We start from the raw sequence: 27,022 nt of genomic DNA, 5'->3' as shown, positions 1-27,022 counted from the left end.
GGGCATTTTCTTCCATCTTTTTCTGCAGATAGATGTTGTTTTCCTCCTCTATAGACTTGGGACAGTATCTCATGCTGCTTTAAATCCTGCTGAACTGTGTTACACAGACCTTGTCCCTGTCTGTGAACGTCCTTGTACAGTCGTGGTTGACACCGTATAGTGCTGCACCACGCGGAGGGGCTGTAGTTGTCGTCACTGCCCTCTCTGGACGGTGCTGGAGGGTACCACTGGGATAGACTCCAGAGAGGGCTGTGTGGGAGCAGGGGCGTGGAGTCAGCAGTTGTGTGTGGATGTGGGAGGACAGCAAGCTCGGGGAGCGAGTGTGAAACCCGAGCATCCCTGGTCATTCCCCTGGGCCGCATCCTAGCCTGGAGGCTCTGGGCAGAGGGCACGTGGACATCGTTAAGGCTCCCCCCGGGGGCTTGTTTCAGGGCTGGAGCTGCCCCCCAGGAGAGCAGAGTGGGGGCCGGCCTGAGCAAGGGTTAGAGCATTGGGGCAGCAGTCCGCACGCAGTCATTCTCCGTGAGTCAGTCGACGAGTGGTGCTGGCAGCCGTCTCCGGGGGTGGCAGCCCCTCAGCCGAGCTCCTTGGTGCTGGCATTTTGTGTTTCGATGGGATAAAAATATGCCTTGGTGCTCATGTGGAAAGAATGCCAGCCACTCTGCTTTTTTGGATCTTACACAATGACAGGTCAAAGCCACCACTCTGGCCATCGGGTGGCAGTTGGGGTTGACTGCCCCACACGTTGGTGGGTTGGAGGAGTCGTGGAGCTGGGGCGGAGTGGAATGGTGATGCTCTTGTCCTGCTGTTGGGGTTCCGGGGCCAGGGGGACCTGCTTGGGGTCACACAGCGAGATCAGGGAGGCTTCTCCCCACAGCTGGGCTGCCTCAGGTGTACCTCGCACCTTAGGCCCCTCGCGTGCCGGGCAAGGGGGCAGGTATTCCAAGAGGAGGAGAGACAGCCCCTGCCTTCAGGGCTCCAGCGTCTCGGAGAGAGGACTCGTCAGAGATGGAAGGACCAGACATCCTGCGGTCCCTCCACTGGGACATCGTCTGAGGTGCTCCCTGGGACAGCCGCGGCAGTGAACCGTTCTGCTTTACAGTGACAAGCCCTTTGATCCCACAAGGGCTTGGCCAACTCTCAGGGACCCTGAAAATTAATTCTTCTTTATTCATCCATTCTTACTAACCACAGATTTTACTTTAAACAGTTTTATTTTGGCTGTAATGTGACACACGTAATACTTAGCCCCACAGGCCAGCCAGAACCTGTGTTTTCCTGAAATTCCTGTTATGTTTTTCAGCTGACTATGCCTTTATTTAGCACCTGAGAGAAATGGCTTGGATTTGTTTTTAACGCTTTATAGTTTGCAGGTGGCTTTCTTAGCATTCACACCCTTAATCCCCATAGCACCCCTACATGCGAGGTGTTATCCCCATTTTATAGGTAGGGAAACTGAGACGCAGTGAGGTTAAGTAGCTACTGGTAAAGGTAGAACTGGGATTCACTCCCCATGTTGCTTCTGGTGGTAAAATTGTGTTCTGTTGGCCAGGGATGGTCCCCCCTGACCAGGGGCTCCTGAGAGAGGGGGAGACAGACAAGACAAACGGGTTTCTCTGGTCCTCCTCTGGTGGAGAGGGGGCTCTGATGGAGAGTGCGATGTATTTACCTGAGAGCAGGTGAGGGAGACAGGACTTAGCAGAGGCAGCTGGGAAACTCCCGGGAAGGAGGCGAGGTGGGCCCTTGACTTGAAGACGTCTGGGACTGGGGGAGGGGAGGGGAGGGCATTCCAGAGAGAGGGCTCTGCAGGAGCAGGGGCGTGGAGGTCAGAGGACGGCAAGTGCTGGGAGTGAGTGGACGGACGGGGGATGGGGGAGTGGGGTGGGATTGCAGAGGCAGGCAGGCTCCGGTTTGAGAGCCCTCTTACAGAGTTTGCGGAGGCTCTGTGGATTTGGATTCCAGCTCTGACACTAGGAGCTGCGGAGCCTTGAGCAGGAATCTCACCTTTCTGGACCCGAGTTTCCTTGTCAGTGAAGTGGGGTGAGGGTTGAAGGATAAGCCGTTTCTCCATCTGTGACACCAGGATAACAGCAGTGCCTTCCTCAGGGCTGTGTGAGGATCCCCAAGAAAGTTGGTGGGAAGTGCTGAGAACAGAGCACATCCTGGACACGTGTTTGTTGCTGGTGTTGTTAATGACTGAGGTGCCCTGGCACAGGTCAGCTCTCATTAAGGCAAGCTGCCCCCTGCTATCCCAAGAAGGTGGCGCTTGATTCCGGGGGCTGCGGGAGCCACGGGAGATGGCCAGGTAGGCAGTGGCCCCGTGTGGTTCGAAGACCTGACTTTGCTGTCTGAGGTGGGCCAGTGGCCTGCACGACTGGGTTCAGTATGCAAGTCCCTGGCCGGTTTCCCTGCCCACAGCGGGCTGCGTGCTCACTCTGGTCTGCACGTTCAGCCAAATGACAGTTTTGCAGAAGTTACCTCTTTGTTTGTTTCCCGGAAGCCTGGAGTGGAAACAGCACCGAGCACTGTGTTGAATTCCAATCAGACTCACGTGGCTTGACCATGCTTTTTGTTTGCACCCAGGGGGATCTTTTAAAATAAGGGCTCGGTCCCTCTGAAGGAGGAATGTCCAGATTGAAATCTACATGGTTCTTTGGCGGACGCAGATCTGATCTTTGGGGCTCCTTTGTAGCTGGGGCTGGGGAAGACATGGTTGTGTAGCCCCTGGGAACTGGTGTATGGAGCCTGGGGACCCCCTTACTCTTCCTGTGACAGCAGTCTCCAGAAACATCCGTCGGGCACCTACTCTGGCAGGCTTGGTGCTTGGAGCTGGGCATTTGGAGATGGCCAGGACCCTGGCCCCCTCGTGCAGCTCGTGGTCTCTGGTCTTATCTGGTCCTCACAGTGCCCCCAAGCATGGGATGATTGTCCCCATTTACAGTTGAGGAGACTAAGAAGCAGAGAAGGGTATGGCCTGCTCAGGACCACACAGCTGTGAGCATGGGGCGGAGAGCATGTGCCATGGCAGGTTAGGGCCGGGAGCCAGGCTTCCTCGTTGCCAGCCCCTCCCTGCTCTGTGCTCAGTTTCTTCGCCTCAGGGGAGGATGGATGTGGCCTTGAGGTGGGGAGGGTCATGGAATCCTTTGGGAATTTGAGGAATAGCCTCCCCAGATCCTCCACACAGTGCACATGTGGTCTCAGCAAATTTGGGGGTTCGGGATCCCAGGCCTAGAGGACCTCACAAAGCCTTCAGCCCTGTGGTCTGTGACTCGTGGTTGCCCTGATGGCGTCAGTGGTGATTTTTCCACGTTGCTGAACAGCATGTGCAGCCCCTTTATCAACTCCTTGAGCCCTTTCCCCTTGTTGTGAGACAGTCCTGGAATCTGTCTCTCGTCTGTTCTGGTCATCTCTTCTTACACCCCACGCAGCTTACATCAGTCTGCTCTTTAATATGCATCATATCTGGTGGCTCCAGTTCTGTGATTCGTGTCCTGTGGTCTGGGCCTGGCACAGAGGGCTTTGCAGTCGGGTAGATGGGACTAACTCCTGGCTCTGCCCACTGTGTCCCTTCCTCCTTCCCCCACCCAGTCCTTGTCTTACCTTCTCACGTTCATGTAACTTGTTCTTTGCTCCCATAGGAAATTACCAGAAACCTGGTGGCTTTAAACAATAGAAATTTATTGTCTCACAGTTCTGGGGGCAGAAGTCCAAAATCGAGATGTCGGCAGGGTTGGCCCTTTCTGGGGGCTCTGCGGGAGGGTCCTTCCTGCCTCTCCTGGTCCTGGTGTTGCCAGGATTCCCTGGCATCCGAGGCTTGCAGCTGCATCTCCCCAATCTCTGCGTCCGTCTTCACCAGCATTCTCTGTGTGTTTCCCTCCTCTTGTAAGGACACCAGTCACTGGATTTAGGGCTCACCCTAATCCAGATGATCTCATCTCAAGATCCTTAATGACATCTGCAAAGACCCCTTTTTCCAAATCAGGTCACTTCCCCAGATTTTGGGTAGACGTATTGTTTGGAGGCCACCATTCAAGCCACCACAGCCTGGGCACTGTGCTCGGTGCCCCATGTGGATTCTCTCACTGAATCCTCCCAGCATTCCATCATCCCCACTTCTCAGATGAGGATACCCGAGGCTCATGCTTGGTGAGGCAGGGGCTCATGGCCTCAAGACGTTAGGCCCCAGCGCCTGACTGCTGTGGTCCTGTTGAGTCAGATGGCCTTGAGTGAGTGTCCTCCCTCAATTTCCTCCACTGGAGTGTGGGATTGGGCTTATGGGGGCTGTTGTGAGCTGGATGAGATCACGTACAGAATGGTGGGCAGCCCCCACTCTATTTCCCTTGTCACCTCCTCTCTGTACCCAAAACTAGAAGCCAGAGCTGGCTGAGTTCGGCTGGCCCTGGTGTCTGACTTGCAGCTTTTCTCGCCAGCAGGATGGACTCCAGCGCCCCTCCTCTGAGCCCCTCTGGTCCATATCCTCCGCCGCCACTGCAGCCCCAGTCCCGCTCACGGCTCAACGCCACTGCCTCGGTGGAGCAGGAGAAGAGCGGGACGTCCCGAGCTCCTGGACCCCAAGTTGGGCCTGGACCAGATGTGGGAGACGCCGCTGCCCCAGCCGGGCCCCAGGGCCCGCGTGCCAGGAGCCGAGAAAGAGTGGACGGAACGGGTAAGAGGACGGGGTCTAGGGAGCTGGACTGTCCTCAGCCCAGGCGGGGCTGTTCCGTGGAAGCAAGGCAGGCACCGAGTCCTGGCCTATGGTCCAAGGACCCCCGGGAGGTTCCTCCTGCGGGGATGTCCCCGTGGTTCGGGGCCCCCCACTCCCCCCGGGGCCTCTTGGTTCTTCCTGCACAGCGGGCTTTGCTCCTAAGTTCACAAACTTGGAATGCGGCAGACGTCACGGTTCCTAATTTATTTATAATCAAGTGGCTCCAATTCCGACCTGCTCATGCTATGGGCTGGCGGGCGGTTCTGCACCAGGCCCTGTGCAGGGGGCGGAAGGCTTCCCTCCCCCAGCTCTGGTCCCGCACAGCACTTGGGGAAGCCCACGTTGTCCCCTGTCCACTGTGGCCACTCCTCAGGGGCCATTTGGTCAGGCAGCTCTGCTTAGTCTGGAGGCCCCACATGGCCTCCCCTCTCCAGGGCTGGCTGCCACCCTGGAATGCACCTGGGCCCAGGTCCCCACTGCCCTCTGGACCACTGTCCTCCATCTCCAGGCCGGGCTGCTGAGGGCTGTCCCCCCCAGTCCACTTTTGGGCTTCCTCAGGTTTCCACTCCCTCAGACTTTTCCAGGAGGCATCCCCCAGGGGCAGAGGCGAGAGGGTGTGAGGACCTGGGTGGGACGGGACAGCTGGTTGTGGTGCCGGGCGCCTCGCTGATGTTGGAGGAGGGGCACTCAGGTTTGGTCCATCCTCTGTCCACCTGCTGCTCACTAAGCATGGTCGTTTGCCGGCCCTATGTGGCCATGGGCGGCACCAGTGATTTGGACCTGCCCCCAAGGAATCCACAGTCTAGGGAGGAGCAGAGGGAAGAATGGGGCCTAGGGAGCACAGAGGTGGCCCTGGACCCAGGGCTAGGCGGGTGGCAAGCCTGCTTTCTAGGAAGAGATGATGCCTGAGCAAGTGTTAGCCTGGGGGAAGAGGGCACAGCTTGGGCAAGGGCTGGAAGGAAGAAATGGGCTCGCCTGGGGTGTGGGTGGGGACCTCAGACCTCTTCCGGGTGACGAGGTGGTGAGGAGGAATGGTAGGGGTCAAGGGTGACAATGCTCGTGTGTCTGGACTGTGATTGAGATACACCAGGAGTGAGGGGGGACAGGGTCGGTCACCAGGCCTTAACACAAGCCTTGTTTGAGAGGTGTCTTCATGTTTTAGGGGCTGTTGCGGGTAGAAATGCTCATGCCTCACTGTGAGTTTCATGGATGCTCAAGAGGGAGGAGCCCGGGCCTCTGGCTGTGACGTTTGGGGAAACATAGCCGGTATTAGCATTGCTCTTTCTGGGCATTTACCCAGTACTTTCAGTACATCGTCCGTCTTATTCTCACAGCACCCAGCCCTGCGAAGTAGGGACCATTAGCTCTGATTGCAGATGGGGTGAAAAGAACGGAGCCTGCTCCGGCTCTGCTGTCTAAAAGCTCGGTGGGTGGTGAAAGCCCGTTACTTCTCTTTGTGGGTTACCGCCCACTCCTCCCTGCACACGGAGACCATTCCATGTTCTCCAGATCTGCCTCCACGTTTCCCGCCTCCCCTTTGCTGCATAGGAGCCTCTGCCCCAAATCTGCCGTCACCATCTCCACCTGTTGAAAGCCTACCTAGCTCTTAAGGTGCTCCGCCTCTTTCTGACCTGACCCACAGCAAGAGATACATGTGCTGTCCTAACCTGGCACGCACGCACACACGCTCACGCTCACACTCAGTGGGAATGGAAACTTCCAAAACAATACCTGTCCTACCGTGTGTGGCACGGTCTGATAGTCTCCATTCTGTTCCTCTTGTTTAAAAACAAATGCCGCTTGTGGGTGCTTAAGTTGATTTTGTGACCTATTGGGTTGAAATCTGCAGTTTGACAAACGCTGTCTGTGGTTTGGTGCCAGTGCCTGTTCTCCGTGAGTGTGTCCTGCTCCCCCAGCCAGGCCTCCTGGAGCACACATCTGTCCACACGAACTGTTTATTTATTGAGTGTCAGGGCCCTGAGGTGGTCCAGGAAGGGCCAGAGACCGGCTGAAGTGTGACTGTCAGCTCGGCTGGTGGCCTTGAGTTGTGTGCCCTGGAGGGAGTCGGGAGGCCTCACCAAGCCTGTCTCTGTGTCTGTAAAGTGGGCACGATCATACTAACCACATGGAGGCGCCGTGGGGAGTACGCCGGTGCTGGGACTTGGTGCTGGGACTTGGTGCCGGGACTTTGTGCCTGAGCGAACATTCACCAGGCCCCGTGTGCGTGGAGGGATGCTGTGCGGAGTCCAGGCCCCCTTGTCCCTGTAGGTACTGGCCTGGTGGCGCACAGAGATGCTCTGTACCTGGAGCTGCAAAACTTGGTGTGCTTTGTGAATGTCACCAAGCCTCCTGGGCCCCTGCTTCCCTCACTGAGTCCTCTTCAGACCTCCTCCTGGGGGTCACCCCACAGCAGTGCATCCATCAAGTTTTATGACTCCCGCTGAATTCCTCTGTGGTGACTGGTCCTGACATCAGCTCGGGGCTGTGCGTGTCTGCGTTTAGAGGCTTCTGCGTACACATCAGATTTCTTCTCTCCCCTGAGGGAGGCTTGTTGTGCTACAAACTGTACGTGCATGTGTGCATGTGCGTGTGTGTGCGTGCGTGGAAGTGATGCTTTCTCTATCTCCTCCGCCACCACGTGGCGGGATGCTGTGACATCTCTCCTGTTCACAGGCTGAGCTGAGATGGGGCTTCACTCCCCCCAGGGGTCTGTGTGAGTTCAGGAAGCCCCAGCCCCCACTGCCGCCTGGCATGCCTCACCTCACCTTCCTCTTGCTCACCCGGCCTTTATCACTTGTTTTTCCGTTAGAGAGGCCAGCTGCCTAAGGTGAGTACCCTCAGCTCAGCAACAGCCCCCATGCAGAGGCGCTACACCCCCGATGAGCACCTACTGGGTACACCTACTGTGGGCACCACTCTCCTCAGGGTCTGCATGACCCCTTACAGCTGCCTGTGAGGGAAGCTCTGTTGTTATCCCCAGTGAGAGAGAAAGAAACTGAGGCACAGACTTGCCCAGGTGATCAGCTGCCGAGTGATGGGCGCATGGGCGCCCCGAGTCTGCTGTCTTACACGGGCCCCCCAGCAGAGCCACGTGGATCTCCAAGCGCTGGTGAAATGGGCCTGAGGCTCCCTGTGCCGTTCACACTGGACCAGCGCCGATTTACCCCAGAAACTTCCCCGTTCTCGGCTCTTCTGATCTTCACATCTACTTCGGAGATCACTGTGTTCTCTGCTCTGTTTCCAAGGCCGCTGGGCAGGCCAGGGCCTGACCCCAGAACCTTGGCCTGGCCACACGTGCCTCATGGCCTGGGGCCCGGAAACCAGGGCTGGGGATGTGCTTGGTTTCAATCTGGGTGATGCAAAACAGCCCTTGGAGGACAGAGTCAGGGCTGTAACTTTCAGATAAGAAGAGTCAGGAAACAGATGTGGTCTCTGTGTGGCTTCTGCCCCCAAGGGTGGGGAAGGGAGTGTGGAGCGAGCACAGGGGGCAGGTTGACCGCCTGGAGTCCCAACCCCCCACATCTGGGCCGTGCTACCTCACTTTCCCCAGCTGCTCTATGTTTGTCACTGGTCACTGATATGGACATAGCAGGGCCCTGCGCAGCTCGGAGAGCATCTGCCCAGGGAGCGGCTTTTCAAGTCGGCTTTAATGAATTAACCACTTGTCCATCTAGCCAAGGTGTAATGAGCACCACTGGTGACAGTGGTGACCACAGACGGAGCCCGTGTGCCCAGTGCCTAGGTCAGTCTCTCCAGGGAGCCCTGTGCATGAGCAAAGCAGAGATGGCTGGGATTTGAGCCCAGGCTCATCAGCCGGCCCCGAGTTGTCTCTGGTCAGAGGGGTGGAGGCTCAGGCCTGCCCCCGGGAGCCCCCGGGCGAGGGAGAGACAGAACTATACAAGTAACTGTGTCCTGAGGTGGGGGGCACTGTGCAGGGGCCCGTGGAGCACGAGGCGCCCTTTCTGCTGACTTCATTGGGTCGCAGTGGATCGCCAGCCACAGGACTGCTGAGTCTGTGAGGCCTCCCAGCTGTCGGTGCCGGGCCAGTGCTCACTCAGGCGGCCGCAGGGCCATGGACAGGGATGGTGGTGGAACCCTTGGGTGGGGGTACGAGGAAGCATTCACCCCAGGGTTGCCCAAGGGCCTGTCCAGCCGGATGCAGGAGGCAGTGGGTGAGACAGGCAGGGGCCCCCTCCTGGAGGGGAGACGCTGAGGGGGTAAATGAAGAAGGGCCTGCACGATGCAGGGCATACTGGGCACGAGGGGCTCCGAGGCTGATGGCGCCCGAGGCAGGGGTTGGAGCGTGGGGTCAAGGGGTCGGCCAGGCCAAGCAGGGCTTCAAGGGTCAGGATGAGGAGATGGGGTGTTCCTGGGAGCACTCGAGGGTTTAGATCAAAGGAATGATGTGCTCTCTGTCACGTTAAAGCAGAAGCCGCCTGGGCAGACGTGTGGGGACCACCCCTGCGGCGGCCGTGGGAGCCGGGCCAGCGAGGGGCGGGGGCAGCGAGAGACAGGCAGCTGAGGGGGTTGGGGGGCAGAGGAAGCAAGGCTGGAGCCGGGTCTCTGGCTGGAGTGCTGAGTGGGTGGTGGGTGGTCTCCCAGTGGGGTTCAGAGCTTGGTCCTGGATGCTGGGGCTGGGGGCCGAGGAGGGTCAGGAGTCGAGGGGGCTGTGGGAGTGCCAGCGGGTGCGGAGCGCTGAGGCCCTGCTGTCCTGGGGACAGGTCACAGCTGTAAACGACTCGGGTTCTTGTTGTCCGGCCAACGTGCCGTTGATAACGTAGGAGGATTTTTACCTGTGCTGTTTTGTCCTGGCCCCGATTCAGGCCCTGGTCTGTCTGGTCGCCGGGCCCATGCTGTGACTCCTTCGCTGTAGGCTGACCTGTCCTGAGGATGGATGGCAGGGTCGGGTGAGGCTCCCCCCGGGGGCCCTGGTTTCCTGGAAACATGGCAGTGTGTCCTTCCTCGGTCACCTTTAGCCTCCTACTTGCATTCAAAGCCTCAGGCATCACCCACCCTATCAGGATGAATGACTCCGGGCACCTCCACAGCCCATGAACCTGCACTGTTGGAATGTGATCATCCTTGCCCAGCCCCCTGGCGGGCCCTGAGGGCAAGGGTCAGCTCATTGCCTGCGGCCCCTGGCACTCAGACTGGTGTGGGCCTGTGCTCAGGGAAAGTCTGTTCGGGGAAGAGGGGCAGAGTCCACGACTCCTGCTCAGGGCCTGTAGGAAGGGCGGACCTCCCGGCCCGGACCCCCCACCTCAGAGCTCAGCCAGCCCCAGAAAGAGACAGGGTTGCAAGGATTGTTCATGAGAACCAGAGTCAGCGTCACAAAGGCTGATGGGAAACCTGCTTGTGTAAGGTGACCCCAGCGCCCCGTGTGTGGGACGCCCCCTTGGTGCAAGGCGACCCCAGCGCCCCGTGTGTGGGACGTCCCCTTGGTGCAAGGCGATTTCAGCGCCCCGTGTGTGGGAGTGTATGGGACACCCCCTTGGTGTAAGGTGACCTTAGCTCCCCATGTGGGGGACGCCGCCTTGGTGTAATGTGACCCCAGCTCCCCGTGCTCTGGCCACAGTGATGATAAGGATGCATGATGTGCCCCAGGTTCCTTTTCACTTGGCCCTTCACCACAGCCCCTGTGGTGGGTGTCGTGAGAGGACCAGGGACTCTGGGAGGCTAAGACCTGTCCAGGGGCAGCGGGTAAGGAAGTGAGAGGTGGCAGCAGCCACCTTGGAGACAGGAGTAGTGCATCATAGACATTTACTACGTTTCAGTTTGCACTCTTTAAAAGCTTTTGACATGTATTCAGCAGTGTAAAAAGTTGTACTTCAGCGTGTGCAGATAGCAGCAGTCATGTGAAAATGGAAGCCAGCTTCTTTCTCGTCGTTCCCACCGCCTCTGGGAGAGCTTCATGCATGGCGGAGCTGGCGTTTACGCAGGGGTTGTTGGGAAGGGACGCCCGAGGCTCCCCAGCTCACAGCCCTGGGGTGGTCCTGACACTCTTGGTGAGTGGGGGCAACACCTGCTCACCACTCTTTTCCAGTTCTACTAAGTACCTGCTCAAACCAAGGAGTCAAACTTGGCAGTTCAGCCACCAGGCCAAGCGTGGACTGTGTCCCAGGCCCGGCGCTCGGATCTGGGCGGACAGAGGTGAGAGCCACCGTCTTTCTCTCATCAGTCCCCATCATTCATCCCTCTGTCCGTCCAACATTTCCTGAGCTGCACTGTCCAGCACGGTGCCAGAAGCTTGGGGATGGAGACGGGTCAGACCCACTGGACACAGACCCATAAAGGCTGATGGGAGCCGTGGGAGACGCTTTCCCAGGTTCCAGCAAGAAAACGTGATGGGCTGTGCCAGGGAGGGGGACGGCGTCCTGGAGGTACTCCTCTCCTGGAGAGCACCTGAGAAGATGAGGGGTATTTACTAATTTGATGTGGCACACATAAATCCTTCAAGTGTGTGGGGTCCCTGGGAGATAAGGAATTTAAAAGATGGGGCGGGGCGTGGTTCTCCCGGGATGCTGGCAGAGGTGGTGAGACCTGCCCAAGGCCCTGCAGCTCTAGTTATTCCTGCTGTGTGATGGATAGGAAGACTCTCAAAACCCAGTTCAACTCAGGACCCTTTCAGTTGCAGGTGACACAGAAACATAGTGTAAATTGATACAAGCAATAAAACAGGGGCGGAGGGGGATTTATTAGTCCCCTATATCTGTAGAGTCGAGAGTATGCTGGCTTTACTCATGGCTGGATCCAGGGGCTCAGATGATGTGATCAGGAATCTCCCCCTCAACTCTGCTTTCCTGTGTGCCCTCGCTCTCAGGTGGGCTCTTCTCTGGCGCAGCCCTCCAGGGCTCCAAGCTGGCGTCCGTCAGCCGAGATCCAGCAGAAGGAGGAAGCCTGTTTCCCAGCAATTCAGCCTGACTTGGGTCTGTGTCCATCCCTGAACCAGGTGCTGTGGTCAGGGAGATGGAGCCCTCTGATGGGCCAGCGGGGCTGACAGCCCACCCTGCATCAGGGGTGAGGGGGAGTGCCACCAGAGCTTGAGGACTGAAAGTGGGGGCGGGTGGGTCCCCAAAGGGACATCGAGGTGCTGTTACCAGAAGAAGCCGGGGTTGGAGGTCGGGCCTGCAGAGAACATGTGCGTCTGTGTCCACACTGTCTCAGCTGGCTTCCGGAGGCCCTCTTACTGCACTGAACGGTAAGACAGTTGGATTCTGCCTTTGACCTGTGTGAAGGCTCCTACTTAAATGGAAAAAGCCAGAACCCTCTGATTGTTCTGCAGCGTGAGCCCAGCATTTGAGTGGTTGTAGAAATATTTCTACCAGTGTCAAATGTAGACTGGAATAACGAAGAAGGTGTTGTGTATGTTTCAAAGAGATTCTGTATATTGGGGAGACTTCTTAAAATGTCAGGCTATGAATAACTTTTGTGAAAATTAATCATGGACTAGAATAATCATTTTAGCCAACAGATGCATGCTTGAATCTTCTACAGTCTGATTAAAAAAAAAAAAAGAAGAAGAAGGTGGACTTATGAATTCAGTTAGTAAAGAAAAGAGTTTTGAACTCATGAGAGGTGCCCGGTGTTACACTGTGAAGTGCAGCATCAGTGAGCAGCAAAGGCCCTGGGGTCAGCTGAGCAATGGGGAGTGGGGAGGGAAAAGATACTCACATTTTGGGAATGCCAACTCTGGACCAGTCACTTAATACAAAGTATCTAACTCTTCATAAACCATTTTATTGGATGGATATTAACAATTGGATTGAAAATGGCTCTCGCCGGGTCATGCGGCTCTCTGATGGGAAGGGCGGATTCACACGTGGTCAGATTTCTCTGCATGCACGCATTCCTTCCCTGTGAGCCCGCAGGAGGGACCCTGGCTTGGAGCCTGCAGGCTTCGCATTCTCCTGTTCTCTTAAGTGTGAACCCTTGGCCAGAAAGTACATTCCAGGGGCTGGAGGTGCTGTGATGCAGCCAGAAGGGAGCACTGACCTTGACGACTCAGGAAGCACTGAGGTCCAGGGCCGCTGGGGAAGGGCGGACGGACTCCTGGTGCTGAAGCCGTTGCCAGGTAAGGTCCCTGAGGACCTCGGCGAGGAGCCCAGTCTGAACTCCGCAGCGAGAGGGGTCATTGTGTTTGCAAACCGTCCACCAAGAGGGCCGCAGTGCCAATGCCTGATCTGTGGGGTCTCCTGAGTAATCCTCCTCCCCTTTGAGCCGTCCCCAGCACCCTGTGCTCCCTCCAAACGGGATGTGAGCCCTCGGCCTTTGAACCTCGAAGGCTGTGGTGCCTCAGGCCTGCGCCCTTGCTGCCTCCTCCTGGAGTCCTATGTCCTGTAGACTCGGGCGCTGTGAACACAGGGGCTGGTGGCAGTGGTTGCTGCAGAGCGTCTCTGAGCCTGGCAGAGTTGGTTCTGGGAAAGACCTGGATGAATGGATAGGAGAGGCTGGTGGATCAGGCAGTATTACTGGGGACTGTACTTGCTTCCCTGAATTCTGCCTTCTGTTTTCAGAAATGTCTAGAGTGAGAGTCTGTTGACCTCTAATAAGCATCTACTGTGTGGTCGGCAATGCTGCAGCCACATCCCACGTGTCATCTCGAGGTGTCTTGCTACCTGCCAAGGTGGGGTGTGGCAATGGATGGAGGCAAGGTGTGGAGTTGGACGTAGGCGCCAAACATTGGTTGTGTAAATCAGAGAAGGGGGCTGGTAAAAAATGACTTTTCCAAAACCTTTTATTTATTTATTTTTTTGGTGAGAAACATGGTCCCTGAGCCAACATCCGTGCCAATCTTCCTCTATTTTGTATTTGGGATGCCATCTGTGTATCAAAATGTCTGTACTCTGATTATGACCTCCCAAAAACGTGTGTAGACGACACAATCATGGAAAACATGAATTTGGTTTGTTTATTGGGGTACTGGGCGTTGGGTGCAGGTTCTTTATATAGGTCAGTGGCTTTTAAACTTGAGCCCTTGGATCTTTCTAGAGCCCCAGTAACAGCAGGCCTAAGCTCATCTGCCCTGGCTGCAGTGAGCTGGGGGGTGATGGTGGGACTCGAGTCTGTGCCCCCGTCCTTCCCACACCTCGCACCCGAGAGACTGAGCTGCTGCTGCAAATCACTCCCACGGTAGCTTGGCCATCTGCTCCGAGGCTGTTTGCATCTTCGGAAGGTAGCTTTCTGGCATATTCTCTCTGGATCTGCTCTCCTGCAGCTGACCTGGATGTTAATGTGAGAAGCTGCTCCGGGTCTGAAGCCCATTCCCGCCGTCCCCACTGCTCCTCTGACAAGCAACAAGGACCAGCTTCATGACATTCTGTCTGTCTGTCTTTCCCGTGTTTAAGGGCCCGTGAAGGGAGACATGGAAACCCCCTTTGAAGAAGTCCTGGAGAAGGCCAAGGCCGGGGACCCCAAGGCGCAGACAGAGGTAAGCACCCCGGTGTCCAGCCGCAGGCTCAGGCTGCGGCCCCCAGCACGGTGGCCCTCGGAGAAGCCCGTGCCATGAGAACGGAGAGCGGGGGCCGGCCTGACTGCGCCCACCGTGTGCCTGGCCCCCCTTGTTGTGTTCCCGTGTTCACGTGTCATTTGTCCTCCTGCCACCGTCTGGGGAGTATGTGTCCCTCTGCATGTCCAGCTCACTCCTGGTGCTGGGCACCACCTCCTTCAGGACGTTGTCCCTGCTCCTGGCCTGTCCTCGGTGCCCCCGCCCCTTCTCACCTCGTCTGTGGAGGGGCTGTCTCACTCTCCTCACCGTCTGGGGAGGAGCAAGGGCCCTGAGGGCCCAACAGGCCCCACCCATTGCAGAGGCCCAGTGGGACCCCGTTCCAGCCACCTTTCTCCTTGGCCTGGGTGACAAAGGGGGTGAGAGGAGGTGGGCTGGCGGGGGCAGGGGCGGAGAGGAGGCGCGGCTGCAGGGAGGCACTCGGGCCGGCACGCGGAGCAGGAGGCCGCTGCAGGTGCGGCTTGAGCGGGTCTGGCTCCCCGCAGGTGGGGAAGCGCTACCTGCAGCTCGCCGGCGATGCGGACGAGGAGGTGAACAACTGCACTGCCGTGGACTGGCTCATCCTCGCCGCCAAGCAGGGCCGGCGCGAGGCCGTCAAGCTGCTGCGCCGGTGCCTGGCGGACAGGAAAGGTGGGTCTGCGTGAGGCGTGAGTGCTGCTCCCTCAGTTAAGGAGGGAAACACTAGCAACAGAGACGCTGCGGAGAAAGAAGAGTAGTTTCTGTGCTGCTAGTGTTTGTCGTGTCAGCACTGTTTCTAGAGCGTAACGGGATCTTATCAAACAAAGCCACTTTCGTTCTCTTTGGCTTGTGCTGGTGTCTACAATAGATCCCGTCTGGGTTCTAATCCAAATTGAGGAGCAGCCCCTGGAGCCAGTGGAGGGTCAGCTTCACTGTGGTCAAGTTGGAGAATGTGACAGTGGCCTGAGGCAGAATGGAACGTTCTGGACTGACTTTCCATCCAGTCTTGGTGGAACGGCTGGGGGACCGTAGGCCAGGGAAGACCTGCACAGATGCACTCGCTGCTAGAGTGGTGGGTATTGGGGGGGCAGGAAGCATAGCCTGGCCACATGTGGTCGCTTAGTACATTATCCTGCCCAAGGGACATGGCTCATCCCTGGTGTCATGGGGGAGTGTGCTTCCTGAAGGTTCCACACCTCAGAGAAAGATGAAAGTGTGTATCATAAGGGGATTTTTTAAATGACATTTTTTTTCCAGATAATAAAAGTGTTTATGTTTATCGTAGAAAACTTGGAATATATAGAAAACATAAAGATACAAATTACCCATGACCTTGAATCCCAGAGAGAAGCAGTTCCTAGTTGAATGTATTTCCTTCTGGTTTTGTTTCAAATGTTTTTAAGAGTTACATTTATTATATAGAATCTGCTTTCTTTGGAAATTGGACTGGTACCTTTGAAAACATGGACCGGGAGTATTCTATTAGCCAGAATTTCTCACCCACCCAACCTCCCCTTTCTGGAGCAGACAGAACCTCCCCTTGCGCTGGCTGGATGAGTCACTGTGGCCCACTTGTTGGAGCTGGTGGTTCCCAGAGGCCATGAGGAAGCCAAGTCAGGACCCGGGACTGGAGGCTGTGTGAGGGAGGGGGCTGGGCCGGGCCTCACATACCCCGCCCCCCACATTCTCACATTGAGTGCTTCCTGATCATAAAGGAAATGTGTGCTCTGGTGGAAAATGTTTAAAAGGAGAAAAACCCAACCCTCCATCCCAAGTCGTACTGCCCTTTGGGAGGGGCATGCTGATGTCCCTGGCAGTTGGAATGAAGGAGAAAGGCGGCCACTGACCGGCCTGTGAAATCTGCGCCCTGTCTCTCTCTGTGGGCAAGTCTGTCTTCCTCGGAAAGGGCCGTCTGTGCGGGAGCGCAGCTCTCCCGGATGCCTTGGGAGTGGCCAGCGCCTGTGAGGCACTGTGGACAGTAACTGTGCAGTGAGTCCGACCTGGGTTCGAGACTGGCTCTGAGTCTTTCTGACTCCGTGGCCTTGGGCAAGCCAGGACACGCCTGTGTGCCTCAGTTTCTCCACCTGTAAAATGAGGATAGCAGTACCTACTCTGGAGGGTTCTTCTGAAGATAAAATGGAAGAAGGGAGCAAACCAGGAGGATCGGAAGGCCTTGCACAGTGCCTGCCCACAGTGGTCACTTGGTGAGTGTCTGCTGAAAGGCCAGGCTGAGCCCCTGACCTGCAGAGTGGGCACCAGCAGGAACTTTGGCCAGATGTCCTTTTTGGTCAAGTGTTCGTTTCTGCCCTGGTGACCCAGGGCCTCTCACGTGAGTCCCTTCCCAGGCCCCTTCAGGTAGAGCTGGCCAGGGCTCAGAGTGTCACTGAGGCTTCCAGGCGGGCAGGACAAAGCCTCTAATGCCTCCTGTCTCTCAGGCATCACTTCCGAGAATGAGCAGGAGGTGAAGCAGCTCTCCTCCGAGACCGACCTGGAGCGGGCCGTGCGCAAGGCGGCCCTGGTCATGTACTGGAAGCTCAACCCCAAGAAGAAGAAGCAAGTGGCCGTGTCGGAGCTGCTGGAGAACGTCGGTCAGGTCAATGAGCACGGTACGCGAGCCTTCCCGTGGGGACCTCAGGGGCTTTTCTGTTGGAATTCTGGGGGCTTCCCTCTGGAAGCCCTGTGGGGACTTTGGGAGCCTAACTGGGGGCCCCCAGGGACTTCTTGTGGGGGCCTCATGTCTCCTCCAAGGCCTAGGGAAGGTCTTTCCCGGGGGGTCTGGGGCTTCCTCCTGTTCATGGGGTCCTTGCTAAGCCACACCCTGAGCTCTGGGTTCAGCACGCGGTCTGGGTGCCCAGCAGGCCCTTCCTGCTTTGCTTCCACCTTCACTCGCTCTACCCCTTGGGGTTCCCTCCCCCTCCTGCCCAGACCTGGTCGTTCTAAGGGTGTCCAGCTCCTCCTGAGGGAACGGAGAGTGGGGGTGTGACAGATGTGGGCAGGGACCCGGGTCCCCAAGGCTGCAGGGGCACCAGCCTGTTGTGGCTCCAATAGCCTCTCCATGGTCCTCATTCCCAGCCTCCCTAGGCCTCTCCTGCCTTCATCTAACCCAGCTTTCCCAAAAGAGCACGGGCAGCCAGCCGGATGGACAAACTGGGCGGGAGAGCCGGCGTCCCTGCCTGGGTGTGGCCTCTGCATTTCCCCAGGCCCACCTGACTCTTCCTCCTGCCTCCAGCTGTTCAGAAAGTGGATTTCTGCCTGGGGCTCCCCCAGCCTCTCCTGCCCTCGGGGGCAGATCCAGCCAGGGCTGACAGCATCAGAGACAGACACTTCTGCCCCTCCTCCTGGGGTCTTGGGGGCAGGACTTTGGTCTGACTTGACCCCGGTGACCCGCCTGCTCTCCTGGCCGGGGTAGGAGGCCAGGTGCTGGGGACGAGCAGAGGTGGCTGTGAGGCCTGGGGCTTGGGTGGCAGTGCCCTCGCCAAGAGGTGTGCTTGACGTGAGGGGCTCCGGGCACCCTGTGTAGAGCCCCAGAGACGCCTCAGTGCCACAGCCAGGCCTCTCCTGATGCCCCCTCAACCACCACCACTGGGCCAGCTCCAGCTCGCCCGGGCTCCCGTGGCCCTTGGCTCCTGCCTGGCCTGCGCCTGCAAAGGCACGCCTCAGTGCCTGGCCCGTGGGAGGAGCTTGGGAAACGCCTGCTGGATGGGGGTGCGGTGGATGGGTGGGTGTTGATGAAAAGGCGGAACATTTCAGTCCTGGCTCGGTGTTCATTCACTGAACAGGTGCGTGTGGAGCCTCTCCCTGCACCAGGGCCGGGGTACAGGGGAAGGCCTGGCCTTGGCCCTGGGGAGCTCAGTCTATCCCAGGGGAAAATCACACCAAGGGACAACGCCAGCAAAGGTGTCTGGGGACAGGTTATGCTGACCAGAGAGCACTGTGTGTCCAGTGCTCCGACTGCATCCACAGGGGGGACAGGCTATGCCCAGTGGGATGGGAGTGCCCTGCAGGGCGCTGAGTCACCCGAGGGAGTGGAGGCCGAGAGGTGGCTGTCCAGGGCAGTGGCCCATGCACTTGGCCCTTGCACCAAGGGCTACATGAGGCCCCGGCCCTGTAGTCCCTAGAGCTCGGGGATGCCGCAGGAGTACACGGGCCGGTTTCTGGAGGGCTGCAGGGCATGAGGGGACAGTCAGCCTGCCCTGATTCTCAGTTCGCTCTGTCCCCTGCAGATGGAGGGGCACAGCCAGGCCCCGTCCCCAAGTCCCTGCAGAAGCAGAGGCGAGTGCTGGAGCGCTTGGTCAGCAGCGAAGGTGAGTACGGCCGTCAGTCCTGCGCCCGGGCTGCCTTCGGCCGTGCTGCCCCGCCCACCATCCTGGGCACTGCGCCCGCCCCTTTCTGCAGAGTCCAGGCCCCAGGCTCTCAGAGGCCAACTGGATTTTCAGTCCAGGCTGTTTGGAGCTGTCTTTTTGGGCGTCAGTGTCCTGGGCGCAGGATCTGGACCCTGCCCACCGGGACCCCAGGCGCTGGAGGGAGGACAGATGCAGGACGGTCCCTGCAGGACGGAGAAGTGGGGTGGGAGGTGGGCACATTGGGGTGCCTGAGCGAGTCAGCAGGGGCAAGGAGGGCGTTAGCCCGTGCAGGACAACGGGACGGCACTCCAGGCGAGGGAACTGCGCGAGCAAAGGCCCGGAGGGGACCCTCGCCGCAGGGAGCGTGGGGGCTGTGCCCCAGCGTGGGCCGCGGGAAGGTAGGGAGTGTAGAGCATAGCATGCAGCAGGAGGGATGGGGGCTTGGGGCGCACGGAGCTGGGGTGCCTTTGGGACATCCGATTAGAAGAGACCTTCAAATCCTCCGTGTGCAGCCGCCCAGCCTGTGGGGTGGGCTCTTGGTCTTTGTGTCCCGGGCACCCATCCTGGAGGAGACACAGGTGGGAGGACCTGGGGACTGCTCAGCACTAACACGAGACCCGGGCCTCCCCCGGCTCTGCCACCCCTCTGCACGTGACCTCGCACAGGTCTGGTTTCCTCTCTGGTCTCGGTTTCCCCTTCTGCACAGTGATGTCAGATTAGAGGGCTAAAGGACCCTGCCAGAGCTAAGAGCTTCTGTGGCAGTGGGGGGGGGGGCATCGTACAGAGTGGGGTGCACATCCCCCCTTCCAGCTGGGCTGGTGAGGAGTCTGTCAGGAAGGGTCGTTGGGACTCGGGGGACGATGCAATCGTGAGTCTGAGTGGCTTTCCCGAGGCCGCGGCAGGTGGGGCTCCCCGGGCTGCGTTCCTGCTCCGTTTGGGGAGGCAAGGCAGTGCGTCTCACTGAAACGGAGAGAAATCTGTGACAGATGGAAACCCAAGCAACGAGCGCCTTTTGAATAGTTTTAGGCCCGGAGGTGCCGGGGGTCTGGGTGCACTTGGGCTGAGGTGTCCTGAGCAGCAGTGGGCGAGGTCGTAAGTTGCTCCTGGGATGAGGTGGCGGCCGGAGCTGAGGTCAGTGTCGGGCCAGGCCTGCTCCTCCTGGGGATTTTAGGGTTAACCTCCGCAGAGCCTTCCTGTGGACTGAGCAACTGTCAGGAGGTCATGGGGCCACATGGGAAAACCTCACGCCCTGGCTCAGACAGACCGGGTCCCAGGCCTCTGTATGGGTGTGGACCGTCCTGTCCATGGGGCCCAGCCTAGCCCTCCCTGCCGGCTCAGCCCTCCCCTCGCCCCTCGAGGACGTCGCCCCAGCGTTTGCCCCTCCCCATCAGCTTCTCCCCTCTCCACTGGAACATTCTCAGCTGTTTACAAACATGTGCTTATTTCCCCCACGTCAGCAAAAAGGATGAAACTGTCTCTGGACCCCACATTCCCATCAGCTGTCCCTGTTTCTCTGTTCCCCTTTCCAAGGAAACTCGTAGAAAGGGGCATCCTCTCCCCTTGTCGTCCCGCCAGAGTGGCTCTCGTCCGGGTCCCTGGTGACCCTACTTCTAGGTCGGTTCTCTGTCCTTGTCCCAGGGAGTCCGTCGGCAGCATGGACGGAGGTGGCCGCTCTTCCTCCTCACTCGCACCCTCCGTCCACCCTCCAGGCCCTGCCCTCGCGGTGTCCTTGCTGCTGCCCTGGCCACTCTTTCTGAGCGTCCTGACACGGTTTTCCTGTCTCCCAGCCCTCGGGACGTTGGAGCTGCCCCCACACTCCTGCTGTGCCCATACTCACTGCTTCAGTGGCCAGTCTCGTGGTGTCACATGCCATCCATGACCCCCAAATGTCCCGCCCCCACCAGGCCACTCAGCCCCGTGCGTCCAGCCCCCACTCCACATCTTCTCTCCTGGTTGTCTCGTGGTCAGCTCAGACCTCGTGTATCCACCCCAGCACAGCCCTCCCCCGGCCGCCCCGTCCTCGTGGTGGCCACCGCTTCCAGGGTGCTCTCCTTGACTCCTGTTTCTTGCTCTGTGTGACCCACACCTGCTCTGTTAGGAGATCCCATCAGCTCTCCATGCTCCACCCCCAACAGCCACCATCCGGATCCGGTCCTGCCACCTCCTCCTGGGGTTCCCGCCACACTCCTAAGTGGTCATCTCTTCTCTCTTGCCCAGGCCTAGTCCGTCCTTCTCGCTTGCCTGCTCAGAGATCTCCAGTGGCTTTCCCTTGCCCTTAGAGTGATCCCAGAGGCCACGGCCTGACAGGTCTCTGTGCTGCACCCTTTCCCTGCAGTTTATTCTCGGCGGCCCCTGAGGGCCCCTCAGTCCAGGTCAGATCACACCCTCCCACCGAGGCCCTCCTGAGTGCCCTCTCCCTCAGGCAGAAGCTGGCATCCTTCAGGGGCCCACGGGCCCCCCGCCTGGCTCCCGTTCCCTCCTTGTCCCCGCCAAGGTTAACGAGCGTCTGCTTCTCCGCTCTGCCGTCTCCCCTGGTGCTCGCTGCGTTCATACACTGTTTGTTGTTATCGCCGGTGTTTGCTGTCTTCCCTGATCAGCTCGTTGTGTCTCCAGCACCCAGAACACAGCCCCCCGACAGGACGCCTCAGAAATACCTAGTGAACGGCAGACGTGGCAGGGCCAGCCTGCATCCGGTGGCCTGGTCACAGGCGAGATCGCTTTTGTTCATTCCCCCCAGCCTCCCCGGCAGCCCCCTCTGCTGCCCGGAAGAGAGCTGCCAACGTGGACGCAGCCCACAGCCAGCAGCCAGCCTTATTTAGTGTGACTCCCCCACTAGACGGGGAGCCCAGACTCGGGCACACACGGGGTTGTTTGTGCAGCATCCCAAGCATTTCCCAGCGCTAAGGAAAGTGCCCAGCGTGTTGGATGGAGGGGATGGTAGGTGTCTGGGCTGCAGGGCACCTGTCCCGGTGCTGTGAGAAGCCAGAGCTAAGTGAGAGAAGGTGGCTGGAGGGCTGGCATTTGAGCTGGGCTTGAAGAGCTGAGGAGAGAGACACTTTGGGGGAGGAGCAGCATGTCACAAGGTGAGGAGGCAGGGTGGAGGTGGCTGGTCGGCAGCCCCACTGGCCAGGTCCTTGCCTGTCCGTCCAGGAGGGAAAGGGCTTTGCTCCGCAGCTCACTCAGCTCCTCTCCCAGCCTGGCCCCAGCCGCTGTCCCCTGCCTTGCTTGTCCACACGGGGGGACAGTGTGCTTGCAGTTCGGGTGGACACAGGGCCATTCTCTTGTGCTTCAGCCAAGAACTACATCGCACTGGATGACTTCGTGGAGATCACTAAGAAGTACGCCAAGGGCATCATCCCCACCAACCTGTTCCTGCAGGACGACGAGGATGACGAGCTGGCGGGGAAGAGCCCCGAGGACCTGCCCCTGCGCCTGAAGGTGAGCGGGGCTGGAGACCCCGACGGGAGGGTCCTCACCCCCGGGGCGCACCCTCCTGCCCTTCCACGCACCCTGGCGCTTCCCCGGAAGCTGTTGTGGGAAGGTCCTCGCCCAACACAGGACCTTCTGGGACTCCGTCTCTGGGGAGGCCTGTCCTGCAAGGACGCTCCCTGTAACTGTAAGGATGTGTCCCCATGAAGGGAGGCCTTTCACACATACTCAGGCTTTGAAACCAAGGGGGCAGTCGGCCTGGCGTGCTCAGCGGGTGATGGACGAGCACAGGCATCCTTCTGTCTGTCTCTGTAAGACGCTGTGTGGGAGCAGGCTGCATGAACTGGAGTCCGACTTTCGTTTAGACTTGGTCATTTTGAAAAATTACCATTTACGGCACAGAGTGGAGTTCAGTTCCTTGAAGATGCCTTCCCCAGAAAACAAAGTGCTAGTTCAGGAGACCAGGAGATCCCGCAGTGGTGCCTGTCCATCCGGATCTGCGAGGTCGAGGAGCGAGGTGGGCGTGGTGTGGATAGAGTGGTGAGGAGGTGACGGCGGGCATGGTGTGGACAGGGTGTTGAGGAGGTGGCCGCGGGCGTGGTGTGGACAGGGTGGTGAGGAGGTGACGGCGGGCGTGGTGTGGACAGGGTGGTGAGGAGGTGACGGCGGGCGTGGTGTGGACAGGGTGGTGAGGAGGTCACGGCGGGCGTGGTGTGGACAGGGTGGTGAGGAGGTGACGGCGGGCGTGGTGTGGACAGGGTGGTGAGGAGGTGACGGCGGGCGTGGGGTGGACAGGGTGGTGAGGAGGTGACGGCGGGGGTGGTGTGGACAGGGTGGTGAGGAGGTGGCCGCGGGCGTGGTGTGGACAGGGTGGTGAGGAGGTGACGGCGGGCGTGGTGTGGACAGGGTGGTGAGGAGGTGACGGCGGGCGTGGTGTGGACAGGGTGGTGAGGAGGTGACGGCGGGCGTGGTGTGGACAGGGTGGTGAGGAGGTGACGGCGGGCGTGGTGTGGACAGGGTGGTGAGGAGGTGGCCGCGGCGTGGTGTGGGCAGGGTGGTGAGGGGGTGGCGGGGGGGGTGGTGTGGACGGGGGGGTGGGGAGGTGACGGCGGGCGTGGTGTGGACAGGGTGGTGAGGAGGTGGCCGCGGGCGTGGTGTGGACAGGGTGATGAGGAGGTGACAGCGGGCGTAGTGTGGACAGGGTGGTGAGGAGGTGACGGCGGGCGTGGTGTGGACAGGGTGGTGAGGAGGTGAGGGTGGGCGGGGTGTGGACAGGGTGGTGAGGGGGTGGCCGCGGGCGTGGTGTGGACAGGGTGGTGAGGAGGTGACGGCGGGCGTGGTGTGGACAGGGTGGTGAGGAGGTGGCCGCGGGCGTGGTGTGGACAGGGTGATGAGGAGGTGACAGTGGGCGTAGTGTGGACAGGGTGGTGAGGAGGTGACGGCGGGCGAGGTGACGGCGGGCGTGGTGTGGACAGGGTGGTGAGGAGGTGACGGCGGGCGTGGTGTGGACAGGGTGGTGAGGAGGTGGCCGCGGGCGTGGTGTGGACAGGGTGATGAGGAGGTGACAGTGGGCGTAGTGTGGACAGGGTGGTGAGGAGGTGACGGCAGGCGAGGTGACGGCGGGCGTGGTGTGGACAGGGTGGTGAGGAGGTGGCCGCGGGCGTGGTGTGGACAGGGTGGTGAGGAGGTGACAGCGGGCTGACCTGAGAGAAGCAAGCACGTTCTTGCTCCTGCCGTCAGCCAGGAACAAGTGAGGAGCATACAGAAAGCCAGTGGTGGCAGATTGTGCCCCAGGTGTGACAGTTTTCTTCCTTTGGCCATGTGGTTGACTTACTCTGTGCAGACATACAGTGTGGTCATGCTGTGTTCTTACAGAATTACCCCCAGTCCTGTTCCCCGGGTTGAATGAGTTGGGTCCATATCTTACTTTGCAGAGCACGCGACCTAGACAGGTCCGTCAGCATGTGTGGCCCTGGGGCCAAGGCCAGCTCTGCGGGCCTGTGATGAATTGTCATAGCCCGGGGCGCTCGTCAGCCGAGACTCCTTTCAGGTTCTGGGTGTTCTCAGCTGACCGGGGGCATGTTTGGACCCCGTCAGTGTGGTAGATGGGCTGAGTCAGGGTCGGGGCGGCAACGGCTCAGCCGCAGTGGGGAGTGGGAGACAGGAAGTCTGCTCAGGACTCCCCATGCCGGAGACAGCCCAGCGTGAGCACTGTGCTGGGAGCCCAGTGGAGGCTCAGACCAGGCCGCCCTCGGGTAGGGAGGCAGACGGAAAACAGTGCTGCAGGACCCGCTGCAGGGAGGGCCGGGTGAGTCCCAGGGTGGTGCCAGGGCTGCAAAGTCCCCCAGGGCGACACCACGATGAAAGACTCGGTCTCCCTCTGGGGACAGGTGGTACAGAAAGGTCCCCGAGGAGGCGGGCCTGGGCTCCGCGCTCACGGGTAGATGTGTCAGTTTGCTCATTAACGTGAGAGAAGGAAGGTGGGGCACTGGCCGTGGTTCTTCGCAAAGAGGAGGTGCTCCCCAAATGCCAGTGAGGGTCAAGGGTGAAAGGTCAGTTGGAGAAGACCCGCGGGCCAAGTGGCCCGGCCCAGCGTCTCCACTAACAGTGCCTCCTTTCAGACGCAGCCTGGTTGGGACAGCAGATTATGTCACCCTGCTCAGGGGCGGTCAGCTCAGTGCTGTGCAGTATCAGAGGGTCCTTCTTGGGAAAGAGATTTCAAGTATCCTGACAAGAAATACACAAGGCTGTGTGTTTTCTTTCAGTTTTTGAAACCGTCAGAGCACTTGATTCCTTTACAATTTGTCTCGTTAAAAGTCTTTTGCAAAAGAGAGAGAATGAATCATAGCAGGCGTCTCCTGACGCTGGAAGCTGTTCCAGCTTTTAATAGCCTTTCGGAGCAAGAGCGAGGACACGTGCTGTGGGGGGCCGTCCGCACCCCAAGAGAGAAATGACAGGCGCTTCTTCGTGGGCTAACCTGACTCCCACAGGAATGTTCCAGACTGCAGGCACTTCTCCAGCCTTTCATGACAAATGAAACCCTCTTCAAAGTAAATTTAGTAATATTTTAAAATTCTAATGGTTTTTACCTTAAATTATTGGAAAGTCCAACACGTGAAAGCTTTCACTCACATTTGAGCACAATCTGGTTTAGACTGACTTGCCTCACCCTGGTTAGTTAACGGGGCCCTTGGCCAGCTGCCCGGGTTGTAACATTCTGTTTTCTTGGTTTTCCGTGTCAGAGGAACAGCTGATAACCTCAGACCTGGCCAGAGCGCTCCTTACTGGCCTTTCATGGAACTGACTCCTTACTCATTTTTTTCTTAATTTCCCTTTTTTTTTTCCTGCTCAAAGAAGAGTTCATTTTAATTTGTTTAGACTTTCTCTACAGAAAAGGTTTTTAATCTCACAATTCAGTGAGGCCCCAAGAGGTAGGACTTGGGTGGAAGCTACAGAGGGCAGAGTTGGGACCTTAAAAGGAGAGAACTCCCTGGTCATAGTGGCCCAGGAGCCTCCGTGTGCGGCAGGGGCCAGACACCATTAGACATCATGTTCTAGAAGCTTCATTGTCTTTTTAAACGTCCTCTCAATCGCAGGATTGTGTGGCCTCTTGGGCAAAAAAAAAAAAAAAAAAAGTAGTGTTTTTGAGAATTAGGACAGAATTTCAGATTAATAAGGTGCCAGCTACTTAGCCACCTCTGGGCCGGCTCCCCAAGGCCGCCTGGTGTGGTTTCGCTCAGAGAGGATGATGGTGAGCAGTAGCAGTTCTGGGGGCGCCTTTGGTCTGTCCACCTCCACAGGCATGAGCTGAGCAGGCCGCGGCTGACGCACACAGGGACTCATTCCGGGGCCGTTGATTTTAGCCGGCTGCTCCAGCTCTGTGCTGAGGGGACCCCTCCCAGAGGAAGCCTGGAGCAAGTTCGTTTTCACAGGCACTTGTTTGCTCTCTGGCAAGCTGGCCGCAGGAGCAGGAGGCAGCCCCCAGCTGGTTTATTCGTTTGTTCATTTTCTTGTTTGTTATAATACGGAGATTAAGTGGACCGTCACAGACATATGGGGAATCTTCATACTTAACGTGCATGCGTGTATATGTAGACATGCGTGCACGTACACACGTTCTTAAACATTTCAGTTTCCTTTATGAGCCCCATCGCTCTCATCTGTGGAAAACTCCATGTTCTGGTTGCTTCCAGGCGTTCTGATCATCTTGAGTGGACAGCCTGGGCTCTTGGGCAGATGATGGCCACATCCTGGAGTTGTCACTCGGTTATGCTCACCCAGGATCCCTCTTCCTGGGCCAGTCTTCTCGGCCCTCGGAGAGAGCCTGTCCCGAGGGCATGGGCGAGGCTAGTGCTGCCCACCTCCCCTGGGTGCCGATGGCTGCTCCCATCACTAGCCCCTCGGACGGGCTCTGGGCCGTAGCTGGGCCTTCCTGCCCCAACGCGTGGGCAGTTGCCCTGAGGACCCACTCCCTGGTGTGGTCTAGTCTAGGCCCTTGCCCCTCTGGACACGCCCAGACCCCCGCCCTCCTCCACACCGCACTGTGTGAGGACCGGCCCCTCCACGGCCACTTTCTCTTTTCGCCCCTCCAGCCTCTCTCCCGTCTACCCCGAGCCCTGGCGGGGCTGAGAGCCTCTGTGAGTTCTGCACAGAAAACCAGGCAGGGTGTGAGGGTCTGCCCTGGATGGCAGAATCTCCCCCACTCACCTCCCCCACAGCCCTTCATTCCTCTTTGCTGTGTAAAGGCCAAGGGTTACTGCTGCCTTTTGCATTGGGTGCAGACTGGGGGAGTGGGACCCAAGGCAGGGATGGGGGGCTGCCTTTGAACGTGGCCGCATGGGGTCGTGTGTCTGTTGTAAGCAGTATGGCGTGTGTGCGTGTGGCGTGCGTGCACGCATGGGGGTGGGTGGTGGCAGGCAGCTGGTGCTCGGGGTCTCCTGCCACTAGTGGAGACGTCTCCTCTGGCCTGTCACAGTTGAATCATCTCTGGTCGGTGGAGCCGTGCCGAGCCGCTGCTATTCCTGTTTGTACCACGCTCTCTTTTCCGGAGTCCCAACTCCACTGCCACTGCTGGGACTCTTCGTG

At 58.7% G+C, this 27,022-nt stretch overlaps 1 protein-coding gene across 5 annotated transcripts in view; it reads left to right on the top strand.

Moving 5' to 3' along the window:
• Positions 1-27,022, top strand: part of WFS1 (wolframin ER transmembrane glycoprotein) — a 40,088-nt gene that overhangs the window by 9,911 nt on the left and 3,155 nt on the right. For 2 of the 5 annotated variants that reach the window (XM_087434896.1, XM_004432258.3), the window contains exons 2-7: positions 4,434-4,666; positions 14,050-14,132; positions 14,693-14,837; positions 16,601-16,771; positions 18,389-18,469; positions 21,801-21,946. In XM_087434896.1, the coding sequence (XP_087291022.1) occupies positions 4,435-4,666; positions 14,050-14,132; positions 14,693-14,837; positions 16,601-16,771; positions 18,389-18,469; positions 21,801-21,946 (858 nt within the window). In that variant the 5' untranslated portion in view covers position 4,434. Of the gene's footprint in view, positions 1-4,430; positions 4,667-12,361; positions 13,937-14,049; positions 14,133-14,692; positions 14,838-16,600; positions 16,772-18,388; positions 18,470-21,800; positions 21,947-27,022 lie in introns of those variants that run through there. The other 3 variants (XM_087434897.1, XM_087434899.1, XM_087434898.1) reach the window with 3 other exon arrangements.

Source organism: Ceratotherium simum, chromosome 8 (assembly GCF_057802395.1).
Source record: "Ceratotherium simum simum isolate JZ-2026a chromosome 8, ASM5780239v1, whole genome shotgun sequence".
NCBI classification, from domain to species: Eukaryota; Metazoa; Chordata; class Mammalia; order Perissodactyla; family Rhinocerotidae; genus Ceratotherium; species Ceratotherium simum.
This window is presented reverse-complemented; position numbering and strand designations above follow the sequence as displayed.